The 25,386-nt window shown below is 36.6% G+C and overlaps 2 protein-coding genes and 2 long non-coding RNA genes across 6 annotated transcripts; all 4 read left to right on the forward strand.

The window, feature by feature from the left end:
- The first annotated feature begins 1,369 nt into the window (after window positions 1-1,369).
- LOC146304645 (uncharacterized) lies at window positions 1,370-3,784 on the forward strand. Of its 3 annotated transcripts, none has more exons than XR_014769324.1 (4): window positions 1,370-1,478; window positions 1,752-1,869; window positions 2,069-2,126; window positions 3,366-3,481. XR_014769324.1 is itself a non-coding variant. In XM_084714001.1 (2 exons), the coding sequence occupies exons 1-2, from the start codon at window positions 3,088-3,090 to the stop codon at window positions 3,683-3,685; spliced, it is 384 nt and encodes a 127-aa protein (XP_084570127.1). In that variant the 5' UTR covers window positions 2,657-3,087; the 3' UTR covers window positions 3,686-3,784. The 3 variants fall into 3 exon arrangements, 1 of the variants encoding a protein (XP_084570127.1); XR_014769323.1 differs by lacking the exon at window positions 3,366-3,481 and adding an exon at window positions 2,435-2,638 and having other exon boundaries at window positions 1,374-1,478; XM_084714001.1 differs by lacking the exons at window positions 1,370-1,478; window positions 1,752-1,869; window positions 2,069-2,126 and adding an exon at window positions 2,657-3,151 and having other exon boundaries at window positions 3,366-3,784.
- A 152-nt stretch (window positions 3,785-3,936) lies between these two features.
- Window positions 3,937-5,828, forward strand: LOC146304646 (uncharacterized). The gene is made up of 3 exons (XR_014769325.1): window positions 3,937-4,059; window positions 4,295-4,352; window positions 4,451-5,828. It is a non-coding gene; the product is annotated as an uncharacterized LOC146304646 (long non-coding RNA).
- A 3,873-nt stretch (window positions 5,829-9,701) lies between these two features.
- On the forward strand, window positions 9,702-11,594 carry LOC146304647 (uncharacterized). Its single transcript, XR_014769287.1, has 3 exons — window positions 9,702-9,827; window positions 10,043-10,094; window positions 10,370-11,594. It is a non-coding gene; the product is annotated as an uncharacterized LOC146304647 (long non-coding RNA).
- Window positions 11,595-11,600: 6 nt separating this feature from the next.
- On the forward strand, window positions 11,601-13,665 carry LOC146304648 (uncharacterized; the record flags this gene model as incomplete). Its single annotated transcript, XM_084713697.1, has 4 exons — window positions 11,601-11,898; window positions 12,539-12,668; window positions 12,886-12,937; window positions 13,341-13,665. Coding segments are annotated over 4 exons (648 nt in total), but the record flags the coding sequence as incomplete, so codon positions are not given.
- Window positions 13,666-25,386: the final 11,721 nt, after the last annotated feature.

Raw genomic sequence — 25,386 nt, forward strand, 5'->3', positions numbered from 1 at the left:
ACAAAGACAAGAAATTTCTGTTTTTATTTTTTAACACAGCATCCCAACTTTTTTTTAAATTGGGGTTTCTATATAAAATCAGACCTATTTTCAACTTATAGAATCAAAAGTATAGCACTTTTTAAAATCTGTTTTGATATAAGTTTTGATGTATTTTTCTACATGCATAGCTGTGCTCTTATGTCTCTAGATATATAATGCAGATCATAAATCATAATCAAAAAAATAATTGTTTAGGACAGATATAAAGCATTTGATTACATAATTGAGGAAAATATATTTTTCTTTAGAAATTTTTGTGGATGAAGACGCCATCAGGAAATCAAATGCCAGTTCAAACTACTTTGAGTGACATAATCATTATGGGATGTATCCACATGACAAAATGTAATGAGCGAGAAACAAAAGGAAAATACTGGCAGATAAGGTAGAGAAACGTTTTTGCAGATGTTAAGTTTTTTCTGTGTGTATTTTGTGTCCACTAACTCCGATATCCCTTCTTATTCTTATAGAAAGAGACAAGGTCAGCAACATCTGGATTATCTGTATGTGAAACATCTGGCATTGTGGTGAGTAATTTCCAGTTTATTTGTAATCATACATACACAAATACATTTCGTACACATTTTTAATGGATTTTTATTGTTGTCTAGGGTCAAGAGAGATAGATAGTTGTTCAGAAGTAACTGAAACAATCCCAGTCTTTCTGTTTTCTGTCATTGTTCTGTCACTGTCTTTAACCTTAAGAGAGTCTTAATATGAATGGTTCTTCATTGCCGCTTCCGTTATAGAGAAGTTCACACCAGCTGTGACAGTTTGAGGTCACTCTGTCCTCGTTTTGGTACAGGATATTGAACATAACCAGCAGCAGTTGCACCATTGTTTAACTGTGTCCGCCAGTATGAGTAGATGTAAACTGTGGTTTGTTCTACTTCTGACGCTCACTTTTTATATCGACAGCAAAGGTACGGTACAGAAACTACTTTTTAAAATATGTAACTTATGCAAGACGTTCTCTGTTAATCAATCTGTCGTTGGTTTAAAGAGAACAGCAACATATTTTCTGATTTTTTTCTGGTGCAGTGACCGAGCAGTTCACCAAGTGCTAACTGGGACTGTATTTAATGTTGAGTTTTGATTGTGACTGATTGCAGCAGCAGCTGTTGTGAATCTTGTGAAAACCATTGGGAGCGAACCAGATGTCACACCAGTCTGCACCAATGAAGCACAGAATACCATCATGCTTATAGTGTGCAAGATCAGAACAGAGAGAAACAGAGGAGAAGACTGTCGCCTCTATTATTATTATCAAAAGGGCGTTGAGCATGGATGCGACTCCAGATTCACACTTGTGGCAGAGAATCAGACTTTATTTCTCCACCTGAGCAGTTTAACACCAGAGGATAGTGGCATCTACACCTGTGAGTGTTCATGTCTCGATGGAACAGATTTTCTCCATCTGAATATCACTGTGGAAGGTTTGTTTGATTAATTTCATTGCTTTTTTTACTTACATTTCTGTCATACTTTAACTTAGTGTTGTAATTTTCCACTGCATTGTGAACATTGATTAATTTATAGAAAAAAAAGTATAAAATTATATGTTTAAGTTTATTAAGTTGATAATTTGGGTACACTTTTGGGAAGTCTTCATAGCTAAGATGCAGATTATATAAGTAATAAATATTTTATTGTATAAAATGTGGTCTTCATAAATTATTTGAAAAAAAAAAAAATTCTTTACATTGTAGAGGATGAAGACACCAGCAGTTCAACACAAACACCAATCCCAGGTGTTTTGATTTGTTTAATAGTAGTCGTGGTTATGATCGGAGTTTTTCTGGGATTTATCCTCAAGACATGTGATGGGTGAGAGAAATAATTTTTCTGATTTTGGATCATGATGGTTTTCTAGTTTTACTGAATTCAAAGCTGAATACTGGCAGATATAGTGCATTCCTACATTACATCGTTTTGCTCCTCTTTCTAATTGTTATGATTGAAATTTTATATATTCTTTGTGTTTATAATTAGTTTTTCATTAACTCTGATATCCCTTTTTATTTAGAGACTGCTCAACGTCAGCACCATCTGGATTATCTGGATATGAAACCCCCGACTCTTTGGTGAGTTATAATATAACATATTTTGTATACCTTTAGTTTAAATGTCGAAAGTGGCAAGTTTTCACATGAATAAATATGCATTTTGAGATTAGCCCTTTTGCTGAGAAGATTATCTGAACTCTGTAAATGTCTGACCTCAGTGATCCTCCTCATGTGTATGGTAGTGTTAATGCAGAGGCAGTGAACAGTTTGAGAATCAGTGGAGGATTTAAGTGGATTTCAATGAAGGGAGACAGTAAACGTCTCGACCATTGTTCAGCATAATTTATTCAGATTTAAAAAACAGGTTGCATCTTTTCTTTCTTTAGGGCCATCGTGACCCACACGACACCTACACATGTCTTCAGCAACCAGCGAGTGATTTCTACCAAACCGTCTCATATTCAGCCATCAAAATAATGACTGATAAGCAGGAAATATTCAGGGGAGAGACTGATCGAAGTTGCACAATGTATGAGAAAATTTAAACCAATGACTCGAGATCACATGGCTGTGTGATATGAGGATGTGCTTGACTTGCTGTATCAACAGTAGGTGACTGATCTTAGTTGGCCTGTAATTGTTTAAAATATCCAGAATAATGACATGTTTATGTGAAGGTTTTGTGATAGGACATGGTTTCTAAAATACTGAACTTGGTCTATGTGTTAAAACAGGTGTGAATGTGAGATCACATGCTTGGAAACTTCTTGTTCTGCTTCTTCCACTAACTCGACCACAGAACGCCCTGCAGGTCATTAACCATACAAATTCATTCATTGACTTCCTGTATCACCTAATAAAGAGTTTAATATGAAAGCAGACCCTCCTCTGGCAGCACTTTCTTTACTGAAGAGTTGACGTGAGGTTGTACCTTTGAGGGTTTGAGGTTTATGTAGCCAGAGAACGTTGCAGAGACGTCTGCCTGTCCTATTAGTACAGAAAATTATGCACCACCAGCAGCAGTTGCTTCTTGACAACTATGGCAACATGGGAACTGTGCTTTGTTCTGCTTCTGCCACTGACTGTGTGTGTTGACAGTGAAGGTAATGTATAGAAACTTATTTTCCTAATGTCAGTTGCATGCAAGTTGTTTTTCTTTTAATGTGTCTTGTGGTCGGTGAACTTTTTGTAACTTTTATTGTAATTATGTACAATTCTAGTGGAATTAAAAATGCAGTTTTAGTCACAAAATGCACAGATACACTAATCACTAACTCAGATTACTTCATATTGATTTTTGATTGTGATTTATTGCAGTGAATCTTGTGAAAACCATCGGGAGCGAACCAGATGTCACACCAATATGCACCAATTCAAGCCTTGATATCATCACGCTCCTAGTGTGCAAGATCAGGACGGTGAGAAACAGGGGAGAAGAGTGTCGTCTGCTGTATCAATATAGACACGACTTTGTGTACGAATGCGGCTCCAGATTCACGCTCGTGACAAAGAACCGGACTGTGTTCCTCCACCTGAGCAGTTTAACATCAGAGGATAGTGGGAACTACACCTGTGAGTGTTCGCAGCCTGGTGGAACATATATTCTTCATCTCAGCGTCACCGTGGAAGGTAAATAATTGATTTATTTTCTCCCTTTGGTGATTCACACATAATGCACTTCACATACATATGTTTATTTTAAGTCTTTTTCAGTAGATCTTTTTTATATTCATAGCTTTATTCATAGAGGAGAGGTGTTTGCAGTTTTTATCTCTTTAGATGTGAAATGCAGATCGCTTAAATCAGCTGAGGTTGTACGCTGCAGACACAAAATATTTGCTCATGTAACTTTTGTACTGAATGAATTATGATGTATTTGTTTCATTTTAGTTTTGATGCAGAATGATGCCATGAGTCCATCGGTAATTCCAAGTGCTTTGATTGGTGCAACGGCGGTCATCATTATAAATGGAGTTATTCTGGGATTTATTCTCAGGACAAAAAGTAATAGGTGAGAGACATTTTAAGTGCAACAGCTGATGTTTCTTTTGTTTGGGATAATAACTTGTTTATGCAGATGTACTGTAGTCTTAGCTGAATACTGACAGATAAAGTAGAAAACTATTTTGCTCATTAGTTGTTGCTGTTTACACTTTTCAAGAAGACAGGGATAAACTTCAACTCTTCTTTTAATTTTTGTCTGTGTTTGGTATTAAACTAACTCTGATTTCTCTTTTTATTTTAAGAGATTGTTCAAGGTCAGCAACATCTGCATTAGCTGTATACGAAGCCCCCGACTCTTTGGTGAGTAATATATTTTAGCTGGGCTAACTCTAATAATTTAGATAGTCTTTATATATATATATATATAAAAAAATGATGCCTAAAATTTTGTTTTACAGGACTGTGACGACCTTGTTAACCCCTACACAAACCTTAGGCAAGCAGCAAGCGACCTCTATCAAACTGTGTAAATCGGTGACTGACCTGTTGGGTAACCAGGAAGTAGGATGGAAGAGAGACAAAATGTATGAAAACGTTTAAACCATATGTGGATGTTCTTGGCTTACTGAGACAGTAGCCTACTGACGGTAGTTAGCCTTTAGTTCTTTAAGGTGTCAAAATAATTACATTTTGTATTGAAATTGCTGTATTTGTTAAAGCAAGTCTAAATGTGAACACGTTCTTGGAAACTTGTTGTTCTGCTTCTTCCACTCACTGTGTGCTTTGACCACAAACACACAGTTCACAGGTTATGTAATATAAAACTCTCACTAACATGTGCAGACCAGTGCAGGCAATTTGCCAAACCAGGTCTGCACATGAACTTTTTCTGCACAAAATAAACAAGAAGTTCTGTGTCTCGTGTTTAAACTTGTGTTTTCCAATAACAAAAAGTGTGACGCCTCTATTCTATTTAAGTTGCTGCTGGATGCGGCCAGTTTGTACATAAATGTTCTGCTGTAATGGTCAAGTCAGAAAATGCAATAAAATATGTAAAATATAACACTTCTTCTAGGACCATTTTCATTTTTTTTTTAACACACACCTTTGTTTTGGGTAATGAACATCACTCTAGGGGACACTACATCACATTTTCCTGCACATCAGGCCACTGTAGTGAGGATTTTATCATGTTTTATCGACTATACGAGGATCCAAGAGGGAATTTTTGCAGCCATAAGTTGATGCATTTCTGATTCTCACAATAATTTCAAGATCATGTGTTTAAAGGTTTACAGAGAGAACAGTTTGAGTCTTTTGGTCACGATTTGTACAATGTTGATAATGATAAAAAAAAAAAAAATCATTAATGTTACTCAACAGATTATAACAGACATGCAAACTAAGCCACAGTTTGTCTTAATAAAATTATTTTATTTGCATCAAGTAAGTTCTCATCACTCAGAGCTGTCACTTTTTAACAGAACTGGGAAATGGGCGTGGGATGTAACTTGAAATGAGCTGCAAAGACCATGCAGCTCTCTTTTTATAGCTCAAGCTCATGCCTTTAAATGTGTGATAACCACAAGAAACAAACCTGTCCATTTGAACACGTTAGGTGATGTGCGCTTCTCACTTGCCACACAAATAGCGAGCAACGCAGGCAATAGTTTATGTTGGTTTGACTCTTGGTAGATCCAGCTCTAGTTGTTGAGTGAGAAGAAACTTAGTAAACTTTATCGTAGTAAATTTTTTTTCTTTCTGTTTCCACTGATTTACTCAGTGTTTTACCTGTGACCATGACAGCAGAGACACTATAGCGGCCACTTCCCTTATATAAGAGTTCAAAGCAGCTTCTTCCTCTGTGAGAGTTTCTGTAGCAGAGACCACCGCAGGTCTGTTTCTCTTTCCTTCAATACAGGATGTAAAACACTACCAGTAACAGTTGCCGCTTGACCAGTATGGCAACATGGAAACTGTGCTTTGTTCTGCTGCTGCCACTAACTGTGTGTTTTGAAAGCGAAGGTAACGTACAGAAACTAAATTTCAATGTGTAAAATATGTGCAGGTCATTTTCTTTTATCTTCCTGCGATTGCTTAAAGAGGACTGAACATTTACTGTAAATTGATCGAGTCATTAAAATGTTAGAAAATGAAAACTGAAAAATACAACAGTTGCTAACTCAGACTGTTTTGTTTGCAGTGAGTCTTGTGAAAACTATTAGCAGCAAACCAGATGTCACTCCAGTATGCAACAACACAAAACTTGATCTCATCGTCCTCATGGTGTGTAAGATCAGGACAGAGAGGAACACAGAAGAGTGTCGGCTGCTGTATCGACTTGAAGAGGGCTTTGAGCATGAATGTGACTCCAGATTCACATTTATGATGAAGAATCAGACTGTTTTTCTCCACCTGACTGGTTTAACACCAGTAGATAGTGGGAACTACACCTGTGAGTGTTCACATCGTGATGGAACAGATATTCTCCATCTCACCATCACCGTGGAAGGTAAATACACACTGTATTGTATTGTTACTTTAAGTTTATACATGTATTTGTGTCTTATCTTCGCTATTTGTTCATTTTACTTGCAGATTTTAAGAAAACAGTATTAAATGTGACAGTGTTGTTGTTTCTTTTTTCTTTACAAAGTTTTAGAGGATGAAAACCCCAGCAGTCCACCACCACTGAAAATTCCAAGTGCTTTGATTGGTGTTACTGTCGTCATCATCATCATAACTGGAGTTATTCTGGGATTTATCTGCAAGACAAAATGTAATCGGTGAGAGACATCGTAATTGTAATAGTTGACTTTAATTTTGGATTTTGGTGTCAGTTCAGTTTTGATGATAACCTATTATTATTGTTATTACAGTTCCTACTAACTTTGATATCCCCTCTTATTTAAAGAGACTATTCAAGGTCAGCAACATCTGGATTATCTGGACGTGAAACTCCACGCTCTTTGGTGAGTAAACTAATCTTAGAACCTACTGAACACATCGGTTTAAAATGCTTTGTATTAATTTGTAACTCCATGCTGAAGAACTTTTTGCAGTGCATTAATCATTTTAAAAAACAACAACAATATAAAACCTGCATATAACCTACACTGACTGCTGTCTCTTCAGTCCTCTTAACTGATCGGTAGGGGGCACAAAACACCCTTCATTTGTAGATGAAGAAATCTGTTCAGAGCTCAACCTCAGTATGACAGTGTCTCAACCTTCAGTCGACATAATTTAGTCAGACTTTGAAAACACGATGCATGAAGATTTTCGTTCATAGGACAAAGATGACACAGATGACCCCTACACAAGCCTTCAGCGACCAACAAGTGATCTCTACCAAACTATCTCAAATCCACTCTGCAGTAAAGTGACTGACCAGTGGGATGACCAGGAAACAGATGGAGGAGAGACTGATTCAAGCTGTGAAGTTTATGGAAACATTTAAAGCAAAGACTCGTGACAACATGGATGTGTAACATGTGGATGTTTTTGACTTACTGAGACTGTAGACAACTGATGACACTGGTCCAAAGTCCTTCAGTTCTTTCATATATACAAATTATTATATTTTGGTGTCAGTGTTCTTGTGATATGTGACGTGTATTTGTTAAAAAAAAAAAAAAAAGGTCACGAGTGTATGCATCTTTTTTCTCTACAAATAAGGAAAAAGATTATTGTAATACTGAGGGTTAAATAATTGTTTTAAATCCATTATATAGTATATACATATACAGTACAATATAGAATAAACACCTTAATAAATGCTCTATAAATCGATTCACACTGACACCTTTCTGATTCTCACAATAATTTCAAGATAATGACCTCAAACTATACAAAAAGCATTCGTGTCTTTTACCATCATTAGATACCACAGGAACTGTATAACTGCTAATTGAAGAATAAATATCCCAAAAGCTAAACATTTTTTCATTGCTGTTGTACAAATCTCAGCTGAAGTAGGCCACAGTTTCTTTCTTCATTTGAACAAAGTTCATTCACTTGTGGTGTGCGAGTTGTGTTTTTGTTACGTACAAGATGAGGCAGATGAAATAATAGTAGTAGTAATAGTAGTGGTAGTAGTAGTATTTTATTATAATTTAATTTAATTATATTATAATTTACAGCAAAGTAGCTTATTTCCTCAAGGTTCTGGTGACGAGGAACGCAGATGAAGTACTGTAGTTCACAATGAGTGTGTTGCATGAGGACATGATACATGACTCACTTGAATGGCATATTTTTTCTGCCCCAGAAAATACAAATTAAAAAAATACTCAAAAGTAATGAAACATGTATTTTAAATAGAGATAAATGGGAATGGGAGATGAATAGGGAAATGAATGATTGAATATCGTTCATTTCCCTTCTGTATTGCTTTTATTTTCCACACAGTTCTGCTGAATCTCTCTGAGTGTTCATGGCACAGAATATTAGAGGCTGTGTATTTGTATTAATCAGTCTAGATTTTGGCTTTACATCTGATGAGAGTTAAGATTTACACCCAGTTTTAACAAGAGGAAGACTTAAGCCTGAATGGTGCAGCCGTTGTGTGGTGTGGTTTAACCATCAGGTTAAGGCCGACCGACCAACATCACGTCCATCACATTTAAAGCTGTTCTGAAGTCAGTGAAGTCATCTTCCCAGCATGAATGTTTTCTTTCTGTTTCCATTGATTTACTCATTGCTTTACTTGAAATTATGAAAGCAGAGACACTATAGTGGGCACTTCCTTTATATCAAAAGTTAAACCAGCTTGTTCCTCTGTGAGAGTTTGAGGTTTCTGTATCAGAGACCAGTGCAGCTCTGTCTGTCCTCTCTTCAGTGCAGGACATTAAACACCGTCAGCAGCTGATGCTTCTTGATCAGTATGGCAACATGGAAACTGTGCTTTGTTCTGCTGCTGCCACTAACTGTGTGTCACCATGACAGCGAAGGTAACGTACAGACACTAATTTTTAATGTGTAAAATATGTGCAGGTCATTTTATTTTATCCTCCTGTCATTGCTTAAAGAGGACTGAACATTTGCTGTAAATTGATCGAGTCATTCAAATGTTAGAAAATGAAAATTTAAGAATACAACATTTTCTAACTCAGACTGTTTTGTTTGCAGTGAGTCTTGTGAAAACTATTAGCAGCAAACCAGATGTCACTCCAGTATGCAACAACACAAAACTTGATCTCATCGTCCTCATAGTGTGTAAGATCAGGACAGAGAGGAACACAGAAGAGTGTCGGCTGCTGTATCATCGTGAAAATGGCTTTAAGTATGAATGTGACTCCAGATTCACATTTATGATGAAGAATCAGACTGTTTTTCTCCACCTGACTGGTTTAACACCAGTAGATAGTGGGAACTACACCTGTGAGTGTTCACATCGTGATGGAACAGATATTGTCCATCTCACCATCACTGTGGAAGGTAAATACATTTGATGTATTTCTCCTCATACTTTGGCTACATTTAAGGCAGTTATTTTCCACCATGCTACAACTGTATTGTATTATTACTTTAAGTTTATATATGTATTTGTGTCTTAGCTTTATTTGTTCATTTACTTGCAGATTTTAAGAATATAGTATTAGATGTGACAGTGAACAGCAGACAGTAGTCTCTTAATGTTTCTTTACATGTGGAGAAAATACCCATGTCATTTATCTGACAAAGATTTTTTTTTTAAACTTTAGAGGATGAAAACCCCAGCAGTTCAACACAAATGCATATTTCAGTTGCTTTGATTGGTGTTACTGTCGTCGTCATCATCATCATCATAACTGGAGTTATTCTGGGATTTATCTGCAGGACAAAAAGTAATCGGTGAGAGACATAATTGTAACTGTAATAGTTGATTTTAATGTAAATTGATTTTTGGTGTCAACTCAATTTTAATGATAACCTTACATTATGTAGCCTATATTATATATATGACTGTTTGACTGAGAGAGGATGCTTGCACAATTTTGTATTATTATTATTATTGTTGTTGTTGTTGTTACAATTTCCTAGAAAATTATATCTTTTCTTATTTAAAGAGACTGTTCAGCAACATCTGGATTATCTGGATGTGAAACTCCAGGCTCTTTGGTGAGTAAACTAATCTTGCAACCTACTGAACACATCTTCAAATGTTGTTTACTGATTTATAACTTCATGCTGTGGTTGCAGTAATTGATTAAGTGACAGCTCTGCAAACAGCGTTTAGGTCATTTTTGATAACACCTGCCAAGGTGAAGATATTTGAAATCTGTTTTTAGTGTTGTCATGTAGACAGAGAAAACCCAGAGTGTTGGGGTTGTAATGTAAGAGTGTGTGCTGCTGTCTGCTTTGTTTAACATCAGTGTGTGTGTTTTCGTTTATAGGACAAAGATGACACAGATGACCCCTACACAAGCCTTCAGCGACCAACAAGTGATCTCTACCAAACTATTTCAAATCCACTCTACAATAAAGTGACTGACCAGTTGGATGACCAGGAAACAGATGGAGGAGAGACTGATTCAAGCTGTGAAGTTTATGGAAACATTTAAAGCAAAGACTCGTGACAACATGGATGTGTAACATGTGGATGTTTTTGACTTACTGAGACTGTAGACAACTGATGACACTGGTCCAAAGTCCTTCAGTTCTTTCATATATACAAATCATTACTTTTTGGTGTCAGTGTTCTTGTGATATGTGACGTGTATTTGTAAAAAAAAAGGTCACGAGTGTATGCATCTTTTGTCTCTACAAATAAGGAAAAAGATTATTGTGATACTGAGGGTAAAATAACTTTTAAATTCATTATACAGTTTATACATATACAGTACAATATAGAATGAACACCTTAATAAATGCTCTGTAAAAACTGTTGCAGTGGTCGACAGGTCAAGAAATACAATGTCATATTTTTTTCTGCCCCAGAAAATACAAATTAAACAATACTCAAAAGTAATGAAACATTTATTTTAAATAGAGTTTGTATTAAGTTCATAGAGTTAATTTGGATGGAACTTGAAATGAGCTGCAAAGATCACGTAACTTTCTATTTATAGCTCGAGCTCCGGCCTGGAAATAATGACAACCACAAAAGCAAACCTGTAGATTTTAACATGTTATGTGACGTACGACTCTCACTAACCAAGCACAAGCAAACACGAGTAGCGAGCAATGCAGTCAGTGAAGTCATTGGCATCTTCCCAGCATGAATGTTTTCTTTCTGTTTCCATTGATTTACTCATTGTTTTACCTGTGACTGTGACAGCAGAGACACTATAGCGGCCACTTCCTCTGTAGAAGAGTTCTCATCAGCTTGTTCCTCTGTGAGAGTTTGAGGTTTCTGTATCAGAGACCAGTGCAGCTCTGTCTGTCCTCTCTTCAGCGCAGGACATTAAACACTGTCAGCAGCTGATGCTTCTTGATCAGTATGGCAACATGGAAACTGTGCTTTGTTCTGCTGCTGCTACTAATTGTGTGTTCTCACAGTGAAGGTAATGTGAACAATCTTATTTTCAATATCTTAGTGTTATTAAAATGTGATTTCAATATTAGCAAAATGCAAAAATACAACAATGCTAACTCAAGACTATTTTGTTTGCAGTGACTCTTGTGAAAACTATTAGCAGCAAACCAGATGTCACTCCACTGTGCACCAATGACACACTTCATGTCACCATACTTATAGTGTGTAAGATCAGGACAGAGAGGAACAGAGAAGAGTGTCGGCTGCTGTATTATCATGAAAATGGCTTTAAGTATGAATGTGACTCCAGATTCACATTTATGATGAAGAATCAGACTGTTTTTCTCCACCTGACCAGTTTAACACCAGTAGATAGTGGGAACTACACCTGTGAGTGTTCACATTTTGGTGGAACAGATATTGTCCATCTCACCATCACTGTGGAAGGTAAACAGGTTTGATGTATTTCTCCTCACACTTTGGCTACATTTAAGGCAGTTATTTTCCACCATGCTACAACTGTATTGTATTGTTACTTTAAGTTTATACATGTATTTGTGTCTTAGCTTTGCTATTTGTTCATTTTACTTGCAGATTTTAAGAATACAGTATTAGATGTGACAGTGAACAGCAGACAGTAGTCTCTTAATGTTTCTTTACATGTGGAGAAAATACTCATGTCATTTTTCTGACAAAGATTTTTTCTTTACATTGTTTTAGAGGATGAATGGAAATATCCAAATAACATTGTGGAAGGTAAACACATTTTATGTATTTTTCCTCAAACTTGGCTATATGTAAGATGGTTATTTCCCACAATGCTAAAACTGTATCATATTGTTAAGTTTAGTTTACAGTTTTATCAAAGTATACAATAATGAGTCCAGCAAAAGTCTATGAAACCACTTTCACACCCGCCCTGCAGCTCTGCAGTTATCTGTATGTGTGAACACAAATGTCATTATTTGGCCCAGACTTCTATCATTTTGTTTTCATATCGACTTAATCACCGATAAATATTCTTTACCTGTAGAGCAAATACCCATGTCATTTTTCTGACAAAGATTTTTTCTTGACAACATTTTAGAGGATGAAAACCCCAGCAGTTCAACACAAATGCATATTTCAGTTGCTTTGATTGGTGTTACTGTCGTCGTCATCATCATCATCATAACTGGAGTTATTCTGGGATTTATCTGCAGGACAAAAAGTAATCGGTGAGAGACATCGTAATTGTAATTTTTGATTTTAATTTAAGTAGATTTTGGGATCAATTCAATTTTGATGATAACCTTACATTATGTAGATTACATTATATATATGACTTTGACTTAGAGAGGATGTCTGTAATGCACAAATTTAATTGTCCTCCAATAAGTTTTCTGTGTGTGTATTTGGTTTTCCACTAACTCTGGTATCTTTTCTTGTTTAAAGAAACTGTTCAGCAACATCTGGATTATCTGGATGTGAAACTCCAGGCTCTTTGGTGAGTAAACTAATCTTGCAACCTACTGAACACAGCCTCAAATGTTGTTTATTAATTTATAACTTCATGCTGAAGGTCCTGTTGTGGTTGCAGTAATTCATTAAGTGACAGCTCTGCAGTCCACTGAGTTCACTCTGCCAGAATACATTTAAACTCAGACCCTGTACACACCTTCACAGGTATATTTAAAAATGTGGCTTTCTCACTACATTTGTGCCTTTTGTTCACAAACAGTGTTTTAGGTCATGGTGTTTTTTGATAACACCTGCCAAGTTGAAGATATTTGAAATCTGTTTTCAGTGTTGTCATGTAGACAGAGAAAACCTAGAGTTTTGGGGTTGTAATGTAAGAGTGCACGCTGCTGTCTCCTTTGTTTAACACGAGTGTGTGTTTTTGTTTAAAGGACCAAGACAACCCAGATGACCCCTACACAAGCCTTCAGCGACCAACAAGTGATCTCTACCAAACTATCTCAAATCCACTCTACAATAAAGTGACTGACCAGTTGGATGACCAGGAAACAGATGGAGGAGAGACTGATTCAAGCTGTGAAGTTTATGGAAACATTTAAAGCAAAGACTCGTGACAACATGGATGTGTAACATGTGGATGTTTTTGACTGACTGAGACTGTAGACAACTGATGACACTGGTCCAAAGTCCTTCAGTTCTTTCATATATACAAATTATTACATTTTGGTGTCAATGTTCTTGTGATATGTGACGTGTATTTGTTAAAAAAAAAAAAGGGTCACAAGTGAATGTATCTTTTTTCTCTACAAATAACCAAAAAGATTATTGTAATGTTGTAAATTCATTATACAGTATACAATATAGAATAAACACCTTAATAAATGCTCTGTAAAAATATTAAAGTGTTTGACAGCTCAAGAAATACAATGTCATGATGCATTTATGGGGAAACAGTTCAAAACTCTTGTTAATATTAAATCGATACACATTGAGGCCTTTCTGATTCTCACAATAATTTCAAGATAATGACCTCAAACTAGACGAAAAGAAGCGTTCATATCTTTTGCTGTGATTACATGCCACAGGAACTATATAACTGCTAACTGAAGAATTAAAGTTTGTAATGCTTTTGCACACGAGCAAAAACATTTTTTCATTGCTGTTGCACACATCTCATATGAAGTAGGCCACAGTTTGTTTCATCCTTTGAACAAAGTTAATTCACTCGTGGTGAGCGAGCTGTGCTTTTGTCACGCACAACTGTATCAAGATATAACAGTGCTGTGTGAAAACAACACTGGTTTCATGCTGTGAAGACCACACTGCTTTCTATTTACAGCTCAAGCTCGGGTCTCTAACTATGTAATAAAACTTTCATATTGTAAGTAATGGAACATGTATTTTAAATAGAGTTAATTGAAATACTGCATATCTCTGGTTGGACTCTTGGTGGATCCAGCTCAAACTGCAGTCTGAAAACATTGTAAACCTGATGTTTGATGATCTGACATCTTATTGTAGACACATGTACCGTAGACACGAGAAATCTTTCTCACCTCAGACATTCACGTTCACCAAAAAAAAAAATTTAAAGTCAGTGAATTCACTGAGACATTCCTAACATAAACAATATTTTTTATGTTATACTTCATTATTTATTCTGACTGATTTACCTTTAAGAGTGTCTTAATATGAAAGCAGGATCTGTTTTAGCATCATTTCCTCTGTAGAAGAGTTCTCATCAGCTTGTTCCTCTGTGAGAGTTTGAGGTTTCTGTATCAGAGACCAGTGCAGCTCTGTCTGTCCTCTCTTCAGTGCAGGACATTAAACACCGTCAGCAGCTGATGCTTCTTGATCAGTATGGCAACATGGAAACTGTGCTTTGTTCTGCTGCTGCCACTAATTGTGTGTTCTCACAGTGAAGGTAATGTGAACAATCTTATTTTCAATATCTTAGTGTTATTAAAATGTGATTTCAATATTAGCAAAATGCAAAAATACAGCACTTGCTAACTCAGACTGTTTTGTTTGCAGTGACTCGTGTGAAAACTCTTGGTAACAAACCAGATGTCACTCCACTGTGCACCAATGACACACTTGATGTCATCACACTTATAGTGTGTAAGATCAGGACAGAGAGGAACAGAGAAGAGTGTCGGCTGCTGTATCATCGTGAAAATGGCTTTAAGTATGAATGTGACTCCAGATTCACATTTATGATGAAGAATCAGACTGTTTTTCTCCACCTGACTGGTTTAACACCAGTAGATAGTGGGAACTACACCTGTGAGTGTACATATTTTGGTGGAACATTTATTCTCCATCTGAATATCACTGTAGAAGGTAAACACATTTGATGTATTTCTCCTCATATTTTAGCTACATTTAAGGCAGTTATTGTCCACCATGCTACAACTGTATTGTATTATTACTTTAAGTTTATACATGTATTTGTGTCTTAGCTTTATTTGTTCATTTTACTTACAGATTTTAAGAATACAGTATTAAATGTGACAGCGAACAGCAGACAGTAGTCTCTTAATGTTTCTTTACATGTAGAGCAAATACTCATGTCATTTTTCTGACAAAGATTTTTTCTTGACGTTTTAGAGGATAAATGGAATAATCTGAATATCACTGTGGAAGGTAAACACATTTTATGTATTTTCCCTCAAACTTGGCTATATGTAAGATGGTTATTTTCCACAATGCTACAACTGTATTGTATTGTTAAGTTTAGTTTACAGATTTATCAGTCCAGCAAAAGTCTGTGAAACCACTTTCACACCCGCCCTGCAGCTCTGCAGTTATCTGTATGTGTGAACACACATGTCATTATTTGGCCCAGACATAACCCTGACAACTCTTTGATCTGAAGTCTGGATGAGCAAAGGGCACATTGATTAAATTTTCCATCTAGCTTCTATTATTTTGTTTTCATATCGACCTAATCACAGATAAATATCAGCTGTGAATGAGTGTCCTGCAGGCAGTGCACCACAAGTGTCTCTCCCCAGAACTGAACTGAATTGAAATCATATCATGACAGACTTTATTATATCAGAAAATAGCACATAATTATCAAAAGTATCAATATAGAATCATATGGTCACAAAATGTGTGATTTACACCTTTAGATATTACACATAACTGTGGACAATCCCGGGTTAGAGCAAATATCCGTAATTTTTCTGACAAAAGCTGTTTTTTCTTTGCAACGTTTTAGAACATGAACATGCCAGCGGACCTGACAAACTATATGTTTTGATTGTTACAACTGTAGTCATCATTATAACTGGAGTTCTTCTTGGGTTCATCTACAGAATATTACTCCACAGGTGAGAAACGACTGTAACCTGCGATCAATACTACACATCTAGTCAAGTAATATTCAATTTAATCCATTTTTTCAATTTCATGTAGTTCTTCTAACATTCAGAACACATTTCTTGAGATTTTTGCATCACTTAAAATGCTTTGCAGTCATATCTACCAAGATCCTGACAGTGAGTTTCACATGTAGCAGTGACATGAGTGAAATGCTCATCGTTTTTCATTTCCTGTCTCGCCTGTTAAAAAAAGAACCCACAATGCAAAGTGAACCACCGCTAATATTAATTGTGAATGCATTAATGTTTGACCCAGCAGAAGACAACCAGGAACACTGGGCAGTCTTCCAAATATGGTACTGTACAGAAATATGTTCTTCTTTATTCATTACATTTTTTTCATTTATTTGTGCCATTAAAAAAAAACAAGCATTCATCTTTCTGCAGGAGTCAGAAGACATCGAGCCGTACAGCACCTTCTTTCGGAGAGAGAGTGGGCTTTACTCAACTGTCAAAGTGCCTGTCTCTAAATCTAATGCTGATCATTAAAACATGTTTACCAGAGTGGACACACAGGCAGGGGATTTTTTTTTGTAGTCTCCAATTTCACTTCACTCATTTCTATGGCATGCATTTGATAAAAAGTGAAACTGGGCCTGTTGTCCACAAGATGGCAGTGTTACTCTGTTATGACTATTCCATTGGATTTCACTGTGTATTTTATTCAAGTTTAATTCCCAAAATGAGCATTATATTATTTTTATTTCAATCTGTAATGATGATTAGAATCAACTGATGATCTGATAATTAAACACATGAAACAAAGCTGTTGATTTGTGTTTTTTAAAGGGTTCTGGGTTTCATAAAAGACAAACCACATCTTTTTTTTAATATCTCTAAGTCAGATTCTGAATATAAACATGTTGTTATTAGAATAATCAACACAGTAGAGCATATTTTTGGCTTTGTCTTTAAACTGCAGTGTTCATTTCTTTTTAGAATAAAGCTCCCTAATGCAATTGCAGGTTTTAGTTTGCTTTTATTTTAAATTTTAATACCCTTGCTTTATTATTATTATTTATTTTATTTATTTATTTTTTTTGCATTTGTTTTGTGTTTGCATTTATTCTTGTTGGAGCCGTTATGTAGTTTTTGTTCATCTTGTTTAATGCAGTACACAAGTAACCATGTTTGCACAGTTGCAGTTTTGGTGTTTGACCACTAGGTGGAGCTTTAGCACAGGAAATGCAGGTCCAGGTGAGCTCCAGGTGATGAGCAGCAGGTGTGTGAAGGGGGAAGCAAACTCGTTTGACCGAATCAGTGTGACAGCGAGGAAACATCTGCGTTGTGTTGCAACTGAAACTGATAAATGGAAACTTGCCTGAGGTGAATTGTGGACTGAGCTGTTTTCTATCTGTGCCAAGGTGAGCAACTGTGAATAAATGGATCACTAACTCAAATATCTGCAGTGTATTGGACATTGGTTTATTGTTTTTGTCAGTCAGAATAACTTCTCAGCCAATAGTGGCTTGTATGTATTTATTTTGATTGAAAGACTACATTAAAGTAAAAAAACAACAACTTGTTTTTAAGGAGCTGGCCAGGATTACCATTCATGGGAACAGCTGATCGACTGGACAATTCCTGCCAGACAACAAATGAATGGACTGCAGGTATGTGTAGTGCTACACTGTGGGGTGTTTATTGAAGGAGTGTTTCTGATTGTGTTTCATTTAACCACACGACAAAGATCTAGTCCAAAAATTAGATATAGATTAGATAGATACAAGCCCACAACACAACACAGCATGGAAAGTGAATCAGGATAAATTCTACACACATCCAAGGAGAAACAACAACAACAACAACAACAACAACAACACCAACAACAACAACAACAACCAGTACTGCTCACTCCAAACTGTGGGCAGGTTAAAATCTTTCTACTACCACTAGAGGGAGGTAGTGAGCCTCTAGCACTGTGTCTGATTTTACCCAAATCATATAGAGACAAAGTCAAAAACTTAACAAGACAACATGTGACATTTAACATTAAAATGTTTTAAGGTTCACTTATTAACATAGGACACACAGCACCATGTCTTCACTGATTATTTAACTGTTTCCTGTTTATAACCACAGTTTTGAGTTTGCACACCTTGGGCACATTGGACATTTTACTTATAGGTGTTTGCTGTTAAAACTAAGTAAAACTAAATGACTGCCATCGCAAAATGAGGCATTATTTAATTACAATTATAAATCAGAGCATCCACAATGGCAACTCAAAATCAGCAGGGGGACATGCGCAGAAATAGCTGTTCATGGTTTGCAGCTCTCTGTGTCATTAACTGCCCCTTTATTGTCTGATTGCACACAATGGAGGTAAAATTGAATTAGGGCCAGCAGTTCTGTTCTGATGCTTTGATTGGCACCGCACCGACACAAGACCTCTGTGCAAACAGGAATGACGCTCTGCCACTTTTTTTCCCCCCTTCAAATGAGGAAATACAGGCAGTTCAGAGCGTGCATAAAGAACCAGAAGTGCAGTGTGCAGTGAGAGGTGTCTTTTTTCTGTTTTTTTTTTGTGCCGACTCATGGTTGAAAAGGCAGAGAGAGCATTCATGTGACTGCCTTGTAATTTTCCCAGCAATGAAGCCAATCTAACATTTGAACTTGTGATCAGTTATAGTTGACTAATGTATGTAAAGTTGTTACCATGAGAGCAGTGATGCACTGACCTGAAACAAACAATTAAACAAATAGCACCACACCTCTGAATTTAGCCACAGTTATTTCACCATTTCACAGCACAAATGGGACATGGGGCTTACAGTGTTAATCAGATACTTTTATTTAAAGGTTTTGATAGAGACAAAGGAGGTACCAGATCCAATCAAATAGGTGCTGGGAGGTCCTGGATTCTGTTCCAGTTGGATCCTTGATTTCTTTATTATGTGCTGTATTGATGTAACAGTGTCTTAAATTATTTCCTTTGATGGAAGAAAGGCTTGTTTCAGTTTCATGCTTGCGGTAATGTCAGTAATATTTAAGAAGCAAAACTAAAAGCTATAGTTATAAACTTGACAAGATGGAGGGAACAGTTTAATAATCAGTGCAGTAACTGTGCTGTACATCCTGCGTAAATGTGGACAGTTTCTCTCTGTGGAGCCGCAGCCCATTTCCTTCCTGCAGCCCATCCGCTATCAATCAGAGCGTCAAAGTTTTATGACCTGGTGCCCCCAATCTTTGGTTGCAACTGTGGTTTTAACTGCAGTCTGTGCATCACTTTTCTATGTCATTTGATCCAAACTGATCTATTAAACTGCCTGAAAGACTTCCTGCTGCGCACCAGAAACTTCAAAGTCCAAAGTCCCCTCAGGTGCTCTATAAAACAGGATTAAATGCCACGAAATGTTGTGAATTCCAAATTAATGTAAAACTGTATATAACTACCTGAAAGACTTTTAGCTTGATGCCCTCTGCTATTATTTTTACCCTTTTTTTGATGTTTACATTTGGTCTCTACAGTATGTGAGTGTTGATGCTGGATTATTGTATAAATGTCTGATTTAGTGTAACAGTTCATTCAGTTATAGTTTATAGTCATATTCCATCACTTGTTTTGATTTGCGCAAATCTACAGCGTGACCTTGATTTCTTTTGTTTCCAAGAACGAGGAAGACTTGTCTTTTATTTCAATCAGAAAAACCAAGACATACTTAAGGTCCTTTGTTTATTTTCTTCTCTGGTGTTCCCCTGCTAACACTTTGACAGAGGAAGTACAACTACATGTCACGCATTTGATCGGTCTTTGGCAAACACTATGCCTCTGTTTGGAAATCTTAAGTGATCATATAATGTGTGCAAATGATTTGCATTTACTGCATTTCTTTTTTGGTTTTTGATAACATACTATTACACATCAGCGTTTGGGACGGGCCCTTTGCAGTAGGGTCAAGAGGACGGATTTCTCAGCACAATTAAGGGAAACTTATGGGAAATAAGTAAGCTTTCCTGGAATGGCGGCTTGTGCACGTGACAGCGTACATCTATCCGACTGTCCCACATTTTTTTGATTTTCAAGAGTAACGATGTTGCTCACCTTTATTTAAATTTTCATGGTTCAAAATAAGTATTAAAAACAAAAGAATACAGATCTTAAATTAAGTGAAGCTTGTTCTCAAGAGGGATGATTTCTAAATCACAGATTCACACTTCTTCATTTGGAATTTCACTTTCTAATTTACTGCACATCTGATGAGTAAAACCAGCTGGAGATGTCAAACTACTACTATCATTATTATACAGTACCAGTCAGAGATGGATAGATAAATACTGGAGATATCAAAGCTATGAAATCTAGAATTATATGGGATTATGAAGTGAGCAAAAAATGTGAAAACAAGGCAAAGTAGGCTTTTGCTTTTTAAGAATCAAAGACAGTGTGCGGGAGTCTTTTTAATGTCAACCCATGGTCTTCTCTTATATATCTTGTTGGTTTAAAGGTGTGCAAAAGGCTTTTGCTCTTCGATATTTTAGATTCTTCAAAGCAGACACCTTTTGCTTTGATGGCAGCTTTGCACACTGTTGGTATAATCTGAAACATTTCTTCAAAATTAAGAAAAAATGTACAACAACATAACAATCTCTCTAAATTACATTAAGTGTTAAAACAAAGGAAGACAGAAATGAAATTAAGAGAAGTTTGTTCTCACGAAACTTTATTTCAAAATCACAGATTCAATCAGGAAGGAATTCCACTTTCCATTTTACTGTACATCTAATGAGTGTAAACCAGATGGAGCGTTAAAACTACTACTCTTATTGTCACGCAGAAAGACTTTAATGTACAAATCTGAGATACTTGAACTTTAAACAAGTATTTCTGCAGCATTTTATGATACTTGAAAGAGACATAAAAGTATCACAAAGAAAATAAAACTACCATTAAGAGATGGAAAAGTATGACAAAGACAAAAAAGTGCCACAAAGAGACACAAAACAACTAAGAGATAGAAAAGTCAAGACTACAGAGACAGAAGAGTACCACAAAGTGACTACAGAGACACAAAACTACACAAATAGACACACAACTACTGTAAAGGGATACCAAAGTACCATACGGAGTAACAAAAATTCCACACAGACTAAAAAAACAACTATGAGGAGACACAAAAGAACCACAAATAGGAACAAAATAACCCCAAAGATACATAAAAATGCCACAGAAACACAAAGTTACTACAAAGAAACACAAAAGTACCACAAAGAAACAACAAAACATCTATCAAGAGACACAAAAATACCACAAAGAGACACAAAAGTTCCATACAGAGTAACAACACAACTAGAAAGAGACACAAAAATACCAATAATATCAATCAAACCTGGCACATTTTATTGTGTTTATAAAATTACAGAACAGTGGCAAGAGAAACACATTTGAATCCTGACTTCCTTAATTAAAGTTAAACAAAAATTAAATTAAATTAAAGTTTAAAAATATAAACCTGTAGTTGTTTTGTGACTGACTGTCAGGCTGTGACTATCAACAGCTGCTGCATGGAGATAAGTTTGAGAATTGGAGAGGCGGTGCTTGTGGTTAAAATAGTCGAGTAGTGGTTTCTGGTCTAATTTGGATCAAACAGATTGAGGTCTGATGTTCGTCATATTGCAAAACCACCCAGCAAGCGATGCTTTTAGCTTCTTATTCCAGTTTAGTGTTACAGGTGTCACCTGTAGGTAGGTAGTGAAGGTACTTCCCAAGTCTGTAATGAGTAGTTCGGAGTGGATTTTTTTAATTTCTTAAACTTCCAAAATATGATTCACTGCTGCAGAGGAGCTGCCACAATCTAGAGAGCAAAACAACCTTGCAAAGTACCTATAATTATAATCATATCAGGGATTCAACTTTGGACCAGCACCCATCCATTCTGAGGTTGTGAAATGTTTATGATCCATAAATGTAATATTGAAAATGAAAATGATAAATGATTGAGGAGCGATTAATGCACAATTATTAGGGATAATATAAAACAGTGTTCCCCAACCCTGGTCCTCAGGGCTCACTGTCCTGCATGTTTAGATGTTTCCCTGCTCCAACACACCTGATTCAAATGATCAGCTCGTCATCAAGCCTCTGCAGAAGCCTGATCATTTGAATTCCAAAATATACTTAATTTTAAATTAAGACATCATCATAACGAAGAGTACGTCAGTCACAATGAGCACACAGTAAACAGTAACACTCTCATACATGTGACATAATCATAAACATGTTTACATCATATTACAATCATTTTGCATGTATTGTGTATAAGTGTATGCGTCTATGTGCCCTGACTCATAGCAGTATGTGTAAGCATATTTATGGGTGTGTGTGTCCATGTGCATGCAGGCACATAGTCTTGATGAGTATGCATGTTTATCTGTGTGTTTCTGTTCCTCTATCTGTGTGTACATGTCCATGCGTGCATAATCAGAGACCAGTGTTTCTTAAAGGAGAAGTATGTAATATATTTCTTGCATTAAATCAGGAGGAGATCATGATATGTTGTCAGAGATTAAGGAAACGTTAACGAACGTTACAGCCAGCATGTTGTCCTTTATAATAATGATAATAATAACTTTATTTATGTAGCTCCTTTAAAACCAGCGTTGTGGAGTATATTTTTGTTTTTGCCTGTGTGATTCTGCACTCATTCACCGAATGAGTTAATGTCTGTTTATGAGTTGTACGACATCGTCAGTAATCTTTAAGAAGGAGTAGATGTTTATAACAGTTAAATTGAGCAATTTGTCAATGGAGTCTGGCAGACAGTCACTGAACACCAACACCAGAGTGTGTAGTATCAGAGCAGTGACTCTCTTGTTTCAGGAAAACAGGCTTAACTTTTCATCGACAGACAGCTGTTCTTACGGTGTCGGACTCGTCCTCGCTTGTTTGTTGACTTGTTGTCAATCTCATGATTGGATAAGGATGTTTGGCACACAGTTACTCTTAAGTAACAGAGCATTTAGGTTCTTTCCTGACCTCTAAGGAGGAATTATAGGAAGCCAAACTTCCCCTTAATGATGTTTTGTAAACAATATTACACAAGGTCCATAATCGTATGTGATTATGGACCTTATATTCTGCAACAAACCTGCAGCGTAATGATGGGTGGCACGTGGGCACCCGCCACATCCAGCCTAAGACTTCTATTCGCATGTGACATCACTCACGTTATTTCCTGTTGCTCTGCCCTATGATGTATCCGATGACAATTGCAAGAAACCACCAAAGAGGCACACAGTGTCACTGATACACTTCCTGTTGACAGACAGATTCCTGATAAGTTTCACAATTACAAACATTCCTCATGCTTGGGATATGACTGGAGAGATTTGTATAGGAGCTGTAATGTTTTTACTATGGAGGAAGGACGACTAATCATGACATCATAAGATGATTTAAAGTGCAACCTCGTTTCTCAGGAAATTGCCATGATTATCACATTGCCACACCTTAAAGGTTAGTTAGTTAACTGATAACTAACTTCCGGCCACGAGGAAACCTCCTTAGACAGGACTTTTTTATTAATTAAAGGGATAATTTGGATTATTTGAGGTGAGATTGTATGATGTAATTATCCGTAATTAGGGTGTTACCTCTGGTGGTTGATACAGCCTTCTCCCTGTTTCCGCCTGTGGTCAAAATTCTCCCGTATTGTTCCTGATTTGCATGTAAGAGCTGCTCCCGCCTGCTGTGTCCAGCTGTCCTTAATGCATCCATGCTCACGCCTCGTCCTCCTCGGCGAGGGACGGAGAGAGAGAAATGGAGAGAACTAAAAGAGAGAAATGCTCAGGCAAATTTCTGGCATCCTGGAAAGAAGTTTCTTATGTAAAGTTTTAAAGGAGAGGCGGCTCTTTTTTTTTCCCTCAGAGCAGCCAAACTATAATATCAGGAGACATATGTAAAATATTTGTTTTCTGTATTATTGTAATCAAATTTGAAATGGGACTAGGCTAAATGCAGTTTTCCAGAAAATAAGGGTCAGTGACAGGTCATCTGCTGACATTTGTTTGCAAAATAGAGAGTGGACTTACACCACAAGTCCTCATCTCACCAGCACTCACCAGAAAAATAAAAAATCACCAGAATACAGGAAACAAAGTTTTTTTGAGTAGAATTGGGCGTATTGACGGTAGCAGCTTTAGATAATATAGTAAACACTGACTATGGATAAGTACCTCATACAGCCATACTTCAAATACTCCAGACTGTCCCTTTAATATCAAGCAGGAAGCTCCCTGTTTGGTATAAATCAGACACTAAAATGCTCATTTTTTTTAACATGTGGAACATTTGCAATAATTGTCCGGAAACCAGCTCTCAGACCAGTGTGGTGTAACTGACGGACAGGCAAAGTGGCTCATTAGCAGTAAAAAAAAAAAAAAAAAAACATTAATGGACTCATTATGGGATTTTAACTCTTCCGAGAACTGTCAGGGATGCAGAATTTGCTACTGATTGATAGAATTTACTTTGTGCTGGACTCACACAAGTACACAAGTGACACACTGATGCTGATAAGCTTGTTACTCTGAAATACGCATCACCTTGTTTCATAGTAGTACTCTTATCTGGGTGGAGTTCCCCAGCCTGTTTTGGTGAAAGCCTGGTTAGGTCAAGGTGGTTGGGGTATGTTACATGTCACATGCTTGTTGTTATCACACTTACCTCTTGAGAATATGCGCGTGCAGTCCTTGGGGAAACAGCGACTCTGCTACACCTCAAACCACAAAAGAGACTGTCACAGATGGGAACTTCTAGTTGTGGGATTTTTTTTTTTTTTTTTTTTTTTGATGGCCTGTGATTACTGGAGTTGTCGTACAGTAATTATACAACTTACTGGACTTTAATGTTGTAATATTAGTGGTTTATATATTAAGAAAAAGAGAAAAGCATTGTGAGTCATATTAGTGCCACTTCTCTTTACTGGACGAGGTTCTCATGTGGGCAGTATGTCAAACCTTTACATCTAGAAATGACTTTGTCATCCCTTTTGTTGCTTTCTGAGATCAAACTGACCTTGTTGGATTTACCCTGGTTTTTCAAAGAATCGTTAGATAGGATCCTTCTGATCCAGATACTGTCAGAAAC

The sequence above is a fragment of the Lutjanus erythropterus genome, chromosome 24 (genome assembly GCF_056507025.1).
Source record: "Lutjanus erythropterus isolate fLutEry1 chromosome 24, fLutEry1.hap2, whole genome shotgun sequence".
Classification (NCBI taxonomy): domain Eukaryota; kingdom Metazoa; phylum Chordata; class Actinopteri; order Lutjaniformes; family Lutjanidae; genus Lutjanus; species Lutjanus erythropterus.

What these genes read in the sequence shown, in the direction of transcription:
- LOC146304645 (XM_084714001.1), top strand. Translation starts at nt 3,088, where the DNA reads ATGGCAACATGGGAACTGTGCTTTGTTCTGCTTCTGCCACTGACTGTG. An exon ending in TGTGTGTGTTGACAGTGAAG is followed by an intron (nt 3,152 to 3,365) that starts GTAATGTATAGA and finishes GATTTATTGCAG; the next exon opens with TGAATCTTGTGAAAACCATC.